Here is a 13,992-nt window from a genome sequence, read left to right on the forward strand (position 1 = left end):
GCACAACGGTGGCGCCTCAATGAGGAAAAAAAGAGCAAAATTAAAAAAGAAGAAAAAAGGTTTACAAACTGGTTCCTTTAAGGGGTGTGCGACTCCCCAGGTTATGTTCCCTCGTTCGAAAGAGACACATGTATGTGTGCGCGTATGCATGAAGATCTTTTTCTTTTTTTTTACCTACATGAGGGGATCAGGTCAGATGAGCGCGCCGGGAAAGCAGATCTGAGGAGTCGCTCCACGTTCTCCAAGACGGCAGCAGCGACGGGGAGAGAGCTCTACTGCGGGATGAATTTGCTCTTATACGCGCTTTGGTCGACGGAGTTCACGTCGATGCCGCTGACGTTGATGCTGGCCGGCTTAATGATGGCCGCGTTGATGCGTGGCGCATCCATGCTGAGTAGGTTCTCATTGTTATGCGCGCCGTACTTCTTTAGCTTGCTGTAGGTGGCACCGCTGTTGGAGGGGTTGCCCATTTGCCTGTCATAGCCGTCCCCGTCTTTCTCGTACGGGTTAACTCCGTATGGGGCATTCTGACTGCTGAGGTGATACGGGGCGAATCTGTTTTCGCTTAGCATGTGTTCCTTGTTTAGGTGTGTTTGAGGGTAATTGTTCCTGCGGTGCGCCACTGGGCTGTGCATGTCTGCATAGTGTACGCTGTGCTCGTTTGCGCTTCGGTTGTAGTCCGCCTGGTCGCCTCCGTGAGTTGTGCCTCTTGATGGGTGGCCATATCGTTGGCGGGAATGCACCTGGGGAGGATTGGCCTCATAATTGGTTGAGTACCCCGCGGCGTAGGTAGCCTGTTCGTGCGAGAGGGAGGCGTGGTCTGGGGGGTGCTCATACGGGACGGCGGAATGATCTGCATGATGGCCTGCAAGATGGTCTCCTGTGTGACCATACTGCTGGTTGTAAGCCAATCGGTTGGGGCTAGACAGAGGGCTTCCACCATTCGTGGGAATCCCGCTTGCCGGCCCGCCGACTCGCCCATCGAGATTTCTCCCCCGCTGGGCAAGGTTACCCCGTTGGAACGAACTGGCGTGTGTAGCAACACCTTCATGTTCTTCTCCTCCTCCGGTGCGATACTCACCAGAAGCGGAGTTCACTGCAGCTTCCGCTTCTACTTCCTCGTTGGGTTCACCAGCCACGTGCGCGTTGCTAATCTTGTACTTATTCGTGTAATAAAAATTGTAGTCCAGCTTGATTAAAAAGTTGTGCGCATAGTCATCGATGTTGTTGCTAACATAATCAGTGAGATGGAGGAAAAAATTTCTAAAGTGCTTGTCGTAGTGCTTAATGGTGTTATGGATCATGGAGATGTATGCCTGGTCGCTGAGAAGTTCTTGGATAAACTTCCGGTGATAATTGTTTTTTTTCTTTTTCTTCTTCTCGGTTTCGCCTGCGTGTCCGTTGTTGCTGTCATGGTGACCATGAGTACCCTGGTTGCCTAGACCGTCGTGACCTCCGTTAGGGTTCCCCCCGCTGCGGTCGCCCTTGGCATTTTCGCGAGACGACACACGTTCGAGCTGCTCATTTTTGTTAAAGTTGAATTTCAAAATGTGTCTGGTGAAAATGTGAGATATGGATATCAACTTCAAAATGGAGTTAATGATATTTTGGTTCATTATGAAGGAGTACCTGAGGATGTTATTAAGGTAGGCATTATGGATGTGTATAATGTCGTCAAAAATGAGAGTTTCCTTTAGTTTGATATTCATGTGAGTATACTCCGACTTGATCACATCATTCTGTAGGTGATACGTGTAGCACTTTAGGAAGTGGGTCATACACTCCCTCGTGTGTATGCACATCATCAGATTATTTCTGCATTCCTCATTTATGAATATGTTCTTTACGAACATGTGGTTGAGCCACACCTCTGTCAGCTTGTGCTCAATATATTTGCAGTAATTTAAAAAACGAAATATGAGAGTGTACTTAAAAATGGTTACGTTATTGAATATCAAATTGTATGGAAACATGTTGTGGTAGGAGAGGACTAGCCCTTTGTAAATTTCTACGTTTGTGTTGGTCTGCATATTATTGTGTATGTTAGTGAGCACATTATTTTTGAGGTTGGCTAGTATTTTTTTTTTTTTTCCCAGCAGGTGCTGCTGTTCCAGGTTTCGTCCGTTTTGGGTGTTCTTTCCCAAGGTACCATAATTTTTTTTTTTCCTTTTTTGCATCTTTTTTTTGGTTTTCTTTTTTGTCTTCCTATTTTTTTGTTCCTTCATTGTGAGGGATGCCCCCCCTTGATGTTGGTCCGCCTCCGAGGGGCTCTCCGTTTCGCTGTCCAAGTCTGTGTCATCCTCTGATTGAGCGGGGGCCCCTCTAGGGGAATTCCCATCTTGAAGGTGACCCTTCTGGTAGTAGGGTCCACTTTGATCTTCCCTCTGCTGCCACGTAAGTAGCGCCGTTCCATCGTTGGCTTGGTCATTGTCTAGGGCATCTTCCTGATCCCCTCTTCCAACGTGGACCTGGCTGATATTCAGGTAGAAATTCCTCAAGTCGATAATGAGGTTCACATTATCGATGATACTTAGAATGTCGGACACGTCTACGTTGTAGTCATGCCGATACTTAAGATGGTACAGTACAGACGACCTCAAAGATATGTCGAAAAAGTTTCTCAGCTTGTTCAGCACGTTGCTGTTCTTTTTGCTATTGTACAGCTTTTCCAGATGTTCATGAGCTAGGATGTAGAAATATTTTAAATAGTCACTAATTTGGAGGAAGAAAAAAAAATAATGATGCTTTATTTTTTCCTTGATGTCTATTTTTTTTATATAAAGTTCGAACATTTTTTTGGAAGCAAATAGGTGTTGATTGTGTATGAGGTGCTCGTACGTCTTTTTGTTTCCATCGTATATTAGGAGGCATGTTTTGTTGTTATGAAGCCGGTTGGTGTTGCTGTTGTACAGTTCGTCTTGTTCATCCTGTTCTTCTTCTCCTTCTTCTTGTTCCTCCCACGGGTTTTTTGCCTCCCTTTGGTAGATTTCACCTTGGGGGGAGGAGCTACTCTCCCTCCCGTGGTTCGTCCTTTTAGATGCTGCGTACACGGATAGGTTGTCTACTTCTGATGCGCCCCACCCACGAGTGGCACTATCATTGTGGGAGTCCGCCCCGTCCATACATAGGCGATGTCTACGCCTGCTTTGAAGAGTCAACAATTTGGAGCACGCGGAAAGGACGTCAATGTACTTTCCCGTGATGAAAATGTGATAAGATACATTCCTCAGGAAAGTAGGAACCTTACTATTGAGGATGACATACTTAGCTCCCCAATAGTTAGTAGACATGTCTATATATCTTTTGTAAATGTACTTAAATATATTGGTACAGTAAAATTTGTTGGTCTGTTTATAATAAGGGGTGATGTTCCTATTTTCGTGGATGAAGAATTCTCTATGTGTGTCTTTGACCTTTCCGTAGAAGATGTAATTTTTTATAAAGTCAAACAAAGGAGTGGTAATATTTTTTAGCAAATACATAAGCACCGTTTTGTTGATGCTATCTGAGTGTAGGTACTCCTGTAGTTTGTAAATGAGATCGATTAGGTATTTCGAATTGTTCATCTGTTTCTTGGTAATAATTTTGTTAATGATTTTGTTCAGCAGTTTGGCTATCTGGAGGAGTGGCAAGACAATGATTTTTATTTTGTATAGAGAAATGTCCTCTGCCTTATCAATGTTGATGTTGAAGAAGAGGTTAAAGTCGTGTACATTTTTGCGAAACAAATTGTTGATGCTGAAGAAAATTTTCTTCTCCTCTGGATCTGTGCATGTCGATAATGCATTTGCGTCAAACAGACACATGGGTAGGTCGTTAAATCTTGTTTGTGTTTCTGTCCCAGGGATTTGTTCCCACGTCTTGTTTCCCCCTGGGGGGTAGTAGGCCCCACCCCCCGCAGTGCCATCCTTCATATAAATTTTAGAAAAATTATAAATGTTCCTAACATTTTCTTCAATTTTGCTGACGTGGTTTAGGATGTGCATGCTGATGTTGTACAGGCAGCAACAGAACATGTCGAATGTAGAGTTGCAGGATTGTCCTCTCTTGTTAATTTCGATGAATCGCTGGATGCGCCTTAGGCAAATTCCTAGCTTTAATATTTCCCTCGTGATTTCCAAGTGGCTGCTGTTGCTTTCTCGATCGCTCAGCAGGAGCGGGTGAAACACTAGCTTATACTTCGGCATCAGGTACACCAGGTCGTTGTTCATCTCATCGAAGAGTTGCTTCTCTTCAGAGGTCAGGTTGGCTTTGGCTATGACCTGCTCTGACGAGGCGGTGGAGGCGTCAGTCGAGGCGGACGCGGAGGATTCCTCATCGTTAGCAGCATCTCCACCGCCGTCACCCTCATCATCGTCACCTCCATCGTCGTCACCCCCATCGTCGTCACCCTCATCGCTATCATCCTGTTCGCTGTCCGACGACAGGGAGTACACCGAGCTGGAGTCGCCTTTCGCGTCCCGCCCCAATTCGGGGTGCCTCCTGCCCCTCTGCAGTACGTCGCACACGTAGGAGTAGTACGTCTGATGGTCGTACTTGTAGTGTTCCTTAATGTAAATCAGGTTCCCATGGCTGTTATTGAGGACATATAAAATGTCGATGATTATGAGGCACTCCTTAATGTACAGACTGTAACTGAGGTAGTTTTCCGCAATCTTCTTCGTTATATAGTTATTAAAATAGAGGTAGTCTTCGTGGCTGGTTCCTTGTTGGATGTTGTGCGAGTCGGGTGCTCTTATCTGCTCATTTTGACTACTGGATTTTATTAAAAAAATTTGACTCTCCCTGGTTAGATTATAGTTATAGATGAGCATGTAGGAGCTGTTGTCATTAATTTTGTTGTAACTTGTGAGGCATACATTGTGGAAGGCGAAGGTGATGTTGATATCTGTGGCGGTTCCGAAGAGGTGGCTAAGGCTCATTTTTTTTATGAGCACAAGGTTGTAGTATTTGGATTCGGAGTTCTCCATGGAGTTTCTAAAGGAGGGTTCCTTTTTGTCCGGATTAGTTTCCCCCTCCGTGTGGGAACTAACCGTTTGGGCACTACCTCTGTGGGTACTACCCTTGTGAGCAGTAGCCATGGAGGGTTGTCCCGCTGGGACCTTTTGGACGCCCAAGATTTCTTTGGTCTTATTATTAATAAGTAGGAAGTAATCATTTATGTACACCTTGGTGTAACAGTTCAGCACTCTGCTAGGCATGTTGACGACGTCGTAAAGAACGTCGTTTATGTCGACTAAGTCGTTTTTGGCCAAGCGGCTCAGGTACTCATTGACCAGTATGCTCTTCTTAATGATAATCCACGAGTTATACGTGTCCAAGTTGAGGAACATGGTTTTTTTAAACTTCATTTTTCTAAATATGACATCCTTACAGTTGACGTACCTTTCGTTTTGGATGTATAAGTTCTTTTCTTTCTCTATGTGATCATTGGAGACACTCAAAAAGTGGAGATTCGAATTGATGTGTGTAAAGATGTGTTCGTAGTTATTGTCCGAATCGTCATCATCTGAGTAGATGAAATTTTTTTTATTTTTTAATTTGCCTGTCTTACTTGATAACGCTCCTTGTGCTGTTAATGCGTCTATCCCCGCTTGGGCCGCTTTTTCCCTTTTTTTTTTTTTTTTACTATCATAGGTTTCGCCGAAATTCATGTTGCTTGTTTCGAATATAGTGCTGTTGTACATCGGGTTGGTGTCGAACGGCTGGTTCGGAATGGAACCGATTAGACTGCCATAGTTGTCCCCTTTCCCATCATGTAAGGCGTCTTTTTTTTTCTTCTTCTTTTTCCTTATTTTTTCCCTCTTCTTTTTCCTCTTCTGCACATTAACATGTTCATACTTTTTATTGTTATATATGATGTATATAATGTCATTGTGGCATATGCTGGAGTTTCCAGAATTGATGTTTTCGCTGTTTATAATTAGGAAGACGCTTCTATTCTGTTCATACCGGTAGGGATATGTAAACTCCAGGGATGTTTCTTTGGTCGAATTGTTTGCCTTTTTTTCCTCCCTAATTCTGATGTTTTCATTTCCATATATTTTATCATATTTGGAAGTTTCCCTGTTGGAGCTTTTCTTGATGTTCAGGTAGCACTTGGAGTAGCTGTTGAACAGGCATAAGCAATTTCGGAATTTGGCCTTCGCGATGTGGATGCGGTTGTTGTTTTCGCTCTCGACTTTTCGCCGTATGTCGTGTAGCTCCATGTTTAGGTGTGCAAGCGGGAGGGAGTGTATCAGCTTGGGGCGTCTCGTCCTACCCTTCAAACCGGGCGCGCGTTAGCAGGAGCCCTCCTTTGGCACTAATACGTTGGCGCGTTTTGGATACTTTGCCCAAAACTTTCACGTGTGATCGATTTCTCGATCTGAGGCGTGGAATATTCGGGAACCGGTCCGCGCGAGGGGAATGAAGCAAACAAACAGGGGAAAGGCGGGAAATAAAAGGGGGGGCATAAGAAGGGGACACAAAAAGGCACACAGAAAGGGGCATAAAAGGGGGACATAGAAATGCACATAAAAAGGCGCATAGGAACGGTAATAAAAGGGCACATAAAAAGGGCGAATAAAAAGGCCAAAAAAACGCGCTAACGCTGCAGTGAAAGATTTCCCGGCAACTTTCAGCCTTTTGCAGGAACGACCGCATGAGGGGGAAAACCTCCGCTAAGAGCTCGCGGAAATACGAGGGAAAATTCGCGAGGGGCACTTGGCCTCTTTACTCTAATTTTTTTTTTTTCCAACTTTGCGAAAAGGGGCAGTATTCCCGCACACAAAGGGTGCAAGAAAAAAAAAAAGAAAAAAAAAAAAGAAAAATTCCAGAAGCTGCACAAAATTGTATACACATGGAAATATCCACACAAGGGTACACACAAACGTGCTAACATTCTGTTCTTCTTTTGTGTGACCACACATTTCGTAGCTACGCAAGGGGAGTGTTGCGAGAGAGAAAGTTTGAAGAAGTCACCTCGTGCGGCAGCAGAGAGGAGGTTTGTGTTTTCAGTGCATTTGTTATTCCCTCAGTCAGTCTTTTTACCCCTTATAAGGGTGTTCCCTAATTGGGTGTCTCTCACCTTTTTCTGAGAAAAACAAAGTTTTTGCAACGGCGATGGTGGGATGTTACTGTGGGGTTGCCACAGCACAAGCGGGAGGAAGAAGAGAGAAAAAAAAAAAAGGGGAAAAAAAGGGGAAAAAAAGCGGACTCAACTTTTTACGCTTCTTCTCACGACTCCTCATATAGGGCCAGGGAAAAATACGGGCTTCACAAAATGGAATTATAATTAAAATTAAAAACAAAAACAGTTATTTAGCGAAGGAATACTAAAAAAAAGAGAGCGGAATTCTGGGAAAAAACTCTGAAGGCGGCATTCCTGCCAAAGCGGCGTGCGTAATCTACGCAGAAAAAGAAAAGAGCAAAAAAATTACTACTTTGGGGGGGTTGCCATTCGTCTATTTCCCCCCTTTTTCTGATGCCACATGAGGTCGTAAAAAGGATAAAACAGTGTGTTGAACAGATACGCGCTTAAAAAAAAATTGTAAAAAAAGAGACATCAGAAAACAGCGGGAACAATAATGGGGGAGCATGAAATATGCCGCGTGCACTATCTTGTCCTATATTCTGCCCGAAATAAGGGTGTAGTAAATATCATCACTCTGCAAAAGGGAGGAAATGCGCGGGTGAAATTCACATAAAGCGCTGCACGTGCGATGTGGGCAAAGGAATAAGTATTTATACATGTATTTATGTGTGGGAAAACAGGGAAAAAAAACGCGGTTACTGTTTTTTTGCCGTGTCCTAGGTAAGGCTCGTCGTAATTTAGCGACCAAAAGGAGTACACGTTTCTGCGCAGGTGTGGGGGACACATAAGGAAGATAATAAAAGTGCACATAAAAAGGAGCATGCCAAAACGAAGTACCCTTGACGCATCACATGGTGGCATCTCAAAATAGGACAATAAAAAAAAGAAAACATGGGTGTATTTTTTCTTTCCCCTTTTGCTATGTCTAACTTGAGCATTTTCTTGAGGCTTAAATTTTGGAAGTCCCAGCAGCTCAACTCGGTGTTGTAGTTTTCCGTTATGTGGCTCGGCCTGCAGAGTTGGCCAAAAAAGGGGGAACAATGAGCAGTGGCCAAATGGAATGGAGAGAGAAAAAAAAGGCATAACAGTAGAGGTAGACTCATTCCCACAACCACACGTTGGGTGTTCCTGTGTGCATATGTAGACGTCCAAATTTTTTTCTCCCCACTTTTTAAAGTGCTCGTAAAAAGTGATGTTCGTTAAAATGGTCCTCGTGTTGCGCGCAAACAAATATGTTATGAAGGCGAACAGGGTGATGTTGATGAAGTTGCACAGAATTACAAGCAGGGCGAAGGCCTGTGGAGGGGGAAATGGGGGGGGCGAAACGTGGGGGCATCGCGGTGGCATCGAGGTTGTAAAGAAAGGGGGCGAATGGCCTTAATGCGGGCTAAGCGGGCTGCGCCACACGATACTCCCTTACGTAGTCCACCGTCTTGTGAAACAAACTGAAGTACAAGAAAACATAGTAGTAGTTATACAGCAGGAGGACGAACATGGAAAATATGAAGAGGTAGAAGGCGCGTTGGTTTTTTATTCCTGCGGAAAGGGGTGGATGGGGCAAGTTGTTTTTGGGTGCCAATTTTTGGAGAAGTAATTTTCTGGCCTAAGTCCCCCGGGGGAGCCCCATTTGGCTGGTCGAGCCGGGAGGGGCGCCGTACCGATGCAGTTGTCAACCCATACACAGTGGTGGTCTTGATGTCTGCCAAGGGGGAAAGGCGGTTAGGAGGAGAAGTGGTGAGAGGAAGAAGTGGATACCGTGGAGAAGTGCTAACGCGGTGACGCGGCACATGGCAGCGGATACAGAGAACCCGAAGCGGAAATGAGCAGACATTGCTTCCTAAGCCGTGCTGTCTGTTCCAAGCTTACACGATGCAATGGAAGCACTCCGCGCAGTGGTGCACCCTCGGAGGTTTGACGATGTTGCATGTGACGCAAACGTTCTGTGAATGGGGTGAAGAAAGGGGCGTGGGCAAGTGAGACAATTTTCCCGTTTGCAGTGACAAAGGAGGGAGTGCCGACGATGTTCGCCATGGCTACACCGCCAGGGGTATCAGCGCACTCACCCGTGGATTCCTATTGTACAGTATGGCATTCCGGTAGTCCACATCGAGGGAGTTAACTCGTTCCTGGGAAACCTTCCCATAGAGGGACAGCTTCTGGCACTCCAAGTTGACGATGAGTTGATCGTACTTAGCGTGTTCGGGGTCGATTTGATTATCCATTTTAGCAGGATCCATGAGTGACGAAGATATCATTTTGTTGATTTTGAATAGCTCCATCTCGATGCTGTTTAGCTGATACTCGGCCTTCTTTTTGAAGGAACCATCATAGGTGTAGGAAAAGGGGGTATTCCTTTTCCTGTGTCTTCTAGTAAGAGTTTCATTTTGTTTGTAAAACCCAGGGCTCTTAAAATATAGAACGCACCAAAGTAACTGTTGAAACAGCCAAATAGCTAGCCAAGTGATAGACAAAGCATGATATCTCTTAAGAACCCAAAAGGATCTGGAAATGTTCAAATAGACAATTAAATTTAACATGGCGAAGAACCAGAAGTAAAACGCGTATATCGTTTTGCATATTTTTATTCCTTTGCAAAGTTTATCTTGTATAATCCATTTTTTTAACAAAATGAAGACCAAAAAGTATCTGTTCTTTAGGCAAATTTGGAACACATTGGTATTATCATTTTGTATGGATGTGTGATAAACCAAATTTAGGGAGCCATAATCACAGAGCAGTCTCAGGATGTCTATATCACAGTGTTTGACGGCGATATGTAGGATCGTGTTGCCATAAAAGTCTCGATGGTTTATATTAACACTTTTACTGAGTAGCCACTGCAATGTACTTATGTTGTTTCTTTTCACATTTAGGAAGAGGGCAGTTTGTCCATATTCATTTTGTTCCTCCAGACTGGCCCCATTGAGATAGAGTAATTCTAAGATGTGTAAGGTTTCCAAAATTTTATCTTCATTAAACTCGCTAATGGCTGTTAGGAAAGGACTCATTTTTCTCCTGTTCTTGTGAAATAGTATGGATGGGCCGAAGTGCTTGATTAGGAGTAGGACAATTTCGTAGTGACTATTTTTTATTGCGTAGTAAATGGCTGTGTCGTTGTTAACTAGGTCTTCCTTGTCTATGTCCACATTGAGACTGATTAATTTTTTTATTAGCTCCGTGAAGCCACAGTAGCACGCCCAGTGCAGGACGTTAATTGCGTTGAGCATTTCGATATCATTATTTAGAATGTAGGGTTGAATGATTATTTGAAGCCTTATGAAGTCCTGGTGCCTGGCACACTTTATTATTTCATACTGCTTTTGCAGGATTTCCCTGTTTATGAATTCGTTGTCCGGATTCATTTTATGCTAACAGTGTGAGAAGAAGCTGCCCACGTGAGTGCTAGCTCCGCCTACGCGAAGAAGTTCTGTAGGAAAAGTCGGAAACGCGTCAGCTCACCGCGGGGCACACTTGTTCGCACCGAACGCCGGGAGAAGTAAACGCGCACACGTGTGGGGGTTGTGTACCCATAAATGGAAACATGTAGGATGCATTTATCCCCTTTTAATGGAAAACCAGACAGGGTATACTTTCCTGGAACTCTTCAAAATGGGTATGTGTCCACCCTGCCATAATTTAGCATGTGCCGAAACGTTGTGAAACCACACTGGCATTTTTTTCAAGGTGAGATTTTTGCACTTGATGTGTTAAATAAGTGGCGCATACTCAAGGGCAGGGTTTTGTAATTTTTTCCATTCGCCTTCGCCGTTTGATTTTTTTTTTTTTTTTTTATTCTCCACTGGAGTAGGCTTTGTTTTCCCCCCCCATTGACTCGAGGCCATTTTTTTTTTTTTTTTTTTATCGCATTGTATCTTACTCCCTTTTTTGGCCTCTCTTGCGAAAAAGTCTTAGGGGCTGGGGAGGGCGTGTGTGCTGAATGTGCACTGAGGCGTGCACAAAGGTACGCCATAAAGGAAGCGGAATAAGTCGAACGTACATTTCATTGCGCCTGTCCTGAGGCACTTGGCAAAGCGTTTTTTTCTCGTCGGCAAATATATTTGAATGACTCCCTTCCAGCGGCGGTTATATTCTTTATGGGGCGCTTTACCCTTCGCGCAGAACAAAATTGGATATCAAGGGGAATTAAAGAAAAAGAAAAAAAATGAAGGGAAGGTAAAGGAACGGGAAGTCATAATAAAACATGGAGGAGATGAGTATACATATGAAGGTCCATACGCGTCCATATGTCCAGACAAAATTATGCTGATCCTGCCGCTAAAGAAATTTTACGCCTTCGATTCGAGAAAAATGACGTTGACCGATTGATTTGGGGAACCGCACATGTTTGTACCTTCCAAAAAATATTTTCCCCTTTGTTTTAAATTTCCAAGGGTGCCTATTTTTTGCCCAATTAAGCATTTTTTTTTTTTTTTCGTATGGCGCTCTGTTAACGGTTTCCCCTCTAGTACATTCTTTCCCTGTCCTTTTACCCACAGTTCCAAGGTATGGTGGAGCAAACGGAAAGGCGCACCCTCTATGGGGCTGATAATATTATTTGAAATAATAATGAGCCACTGAGAGGTAGCGATAAGCCTTTTAATATTACAAGACAGTTTCCTTTACAGGTAAGTAGGCACGTATTGTTAACCTCCATTTGGATTTTTCTACCACTTTTGGGGTGGGTTTCCATTTGTGGAAGTGTGTCACTCGACAACGAGCGGGGGACCAAAACGGTGGTGCAACGACATGTGATTTGGGCGATAAAGGGAATGGTCAATTGTGGGGATGGAAATGGAGTGACACAATTTTAGGTGCCTCTTTGGGGGTTGGTCTAAAACGTGGGAGAGTCCTTTTTCTCACATTGTGGTTGCTTGCTTCGCAAAATGCAGAAATTTTAACCGTATACACTTTCGTAAATGGAACTAAAGGGGTTTGGGGGGAAGCGGCCAGCGAGAGACCGAGTTAAATCGGGGATAATACAACATGTCTGTAATTATTTTCAAACATTACTAGTAAAGCAGCTGATGAGTATTCGCCTTGTGGACGTATACCTTTGGGCGTTGCTTTGGAAGAGGCTCTGGGGGAAGAAGCGGGAGGCACCTTATAGAAGCTAAACATTTGTTGTGCGATTTTTACCTAAAGTGGGGGGTTTATGGCCCCTCCTCGCGGATGAGTTCATATCATGGAAGTGCGCTACCTGGTGGGCCCACTCATGTGCGCTCCCCTCGATAGTGAGTACAACGTTTTAACATATCTCCACCCACATGTTTCATTTGTGACCGTTTCCATCTCGGCCTTGCTCCTTCCTATTTGACCATTTCATAGCTACGCGGCTCCACAGGGGCACCTTTCAGTCTTGCTCCTTTGAGGGAAACCTCCCGTAGCCCATATTTCCGCTCTCGTAGCAATGACTTTGAGAGCATTACAAAGGAGGAACTTTTTATACTTCCCCCACATACATGCCATTCGTTTCGACTTGTACGTATGCAGAGGGGGCACCACAAGGGTAGTTGTGTCATTCTCCTTCATTTCAGAACGATTTAAAAATAATTTGCCTCTTTGTAGTGGTAGTTAAGACAATAGACTCTTTCATTTTTGTAATAACGGCACCACGAAACGGGAAAAGAAAAAACAAAAAAAAACGCGTAATAAAAATGAAACCAAAAAAAAAAAAAGAAAAAATTATATGCCCATTTGAGCGGATATAAAATTGGAAAAAATAGTAAATGAAAAACTCTAACTTGACAGTTGCATGTAGAGAAAAAAACGTAATTATGGCCAAAAAAAAAAGAAAAAAAAAAGAAATATTTGCTAAGTTGGGAAAAACTATTTTTATGGTTGTTTTCCCCTTTTTTTTTTGCCTCCAAAAAAATTTGAGGCAGTTTTCCCCGGGAGATAATTAATTAAGCGCTTCACGATTGAGGAGCAGCGTTTCGCAAAAATTATGCCATGATAAATAAGCACTGCTTACATTGGCGCATAATTATACATACGTGTGAGCAACGTGAGAGACGAGAAGGGAGGCGCTTCACCCATTGGTCATTTGCTGTAGATTTGAGAAAATCCATTCTATATTATTTGGAAGAGTAAAGGGAACGTGCTGCGCGGTCCTCCTCCCCCCTTGTCATTAGCATAGAATAGCATAACGTAACAAAGAACGAGCCACCTCTTTTTCTTTTCCCTGGAACGCGACAAGTAATACAAATGAACAGTGCATGTAGGAATGGAACCCTGCGAATGGGGAGTTACTGCATGCCCGTTGCTCAAGCCAGTTTTTTCCGCGTTGCGCAACCCAGTTTTGCCCCCGTTGCGTTGCCATTTTGGGTCTCATCTCATTTCACGCTGTGATGTAGCTATGGTGCAGGTTCGGTGTATCTGCAGTGTATTAGTTTGGGCGTCCCCATTTTGCTGCTCCATTTTGTTTCCTCCCCTTGCAGTGGACGCTTTCAACGAAAACTACCTGAACGATGAGGACGACTTCATGGGAGACGAGTTCGGACAAGGAGTGGACAGCGACGATGGAGACAACTACGAGAATGACATAGACATTATAACCGAAAATCAAATTAAGAAGGAAAAGTCGGATTACGAACATTCGGATGCGAATGACGATAATATCAGGATAACAAGCCCCTATTTAACCAAGTATGAAAAGGCCAGAATTATAGGCACTAGAGCTTTACAGATAAGTTTAAATGCCCCCCTGACGATACCGATTGAGACACAAGGGGGAGAGGTATCGAATGGGAAAAATGAATATGATAATTACCTTAATAATGACCCCCTGGTGATTGCGGAAAAGGAGTTACATAACAAGTCGATTCCGTTCATTCTGAGGAGGTACTTACCTAATGGTAGTTATGAGGATTGGAAGTTGGACGAGCTGATAATTGACTAGCCATGTTGGTTTAGGTGAG

General features: G+C 43.8%; 3 protein-coding genes across 3 annotated transcripts; 1 reads left to right on the top strand and 2 right to left on the bottom strand.

Moving 5' to 3' along the window:
• Positions 1-272: 272 nt before the first annotated feature.
• Positions 273-6,209, bottom strand: C922_03979 (hypothetical protein; the record flags this gene model as incomplete). Its single annotated transcript, XM_008819566.1, has 1 exon — positions 273-6,209. The coding sequence occupies one exon, from the start codon at positions 6,207-6,209 to the stop codon at positions 273-275; it is 5,937 nt and encodes a 1,978-aa protein (XP_008817788.1).
• Positions 6,210-7,607: 1,398 nt separating this feature from the next.
• On the bottom strand, positions 7,608-10,437 carry C922_03980 (hypothetical protein; the record flags this gene model as incomplete). The annotated part of the gene is made up of 8 exons (XM_008819567.1): positions 7,608-7,649; positions 7,775-7,838; positions 8,006-8,086; positions 8,244-8,371; positions 8,496-8,611; positions 8,734-8,774; positions 8,942-9,015; positions 9,139-10,437. 8 exons carry the CDS (start codon positions 10,435-10,437, stop codon positions 7,608-7,610), a joined length of 1,845 nt encoding a protein of 614 aa, XP_008817789.1.
• Positions 10,438-13,279: 2,842 nt separating this feature from the next.
• C922_03981 (DNA-directed RNA polymerase I, II, and III subunit RPABC2) lies at positions 13,280-13,973 on the top strand (the record flags this gene model as incomplete). Its single annotated transcript, XM_008819568.1, has 2 exons — positions 13,280-13,319; positions 13,513-13,973. 2 exons carry the CDS (start codon positions 13,280-13,282, stop codon positions 13,971-13,973), a joined length of 501 nt encoding a protein of 166 aa, XP_008817790.1.
• Between the last annotated feature and the right edge of the window lie 19 nt (positions 13,974-13,992).

Source organism: Plasmodium inui, assembly GCF_000524495.1.
Source record: "Plasmodium inui San Antonio 1 unplaced genomic scaffold supercont1.18, whole genome shotgun sequence".
NCBI classification, from domain to species: Eukaryota; Apicomplexa; class Aconoidasida; order Haemosporida; family Plasmodiidae; genus Plasmodium; species Plasmodium inui.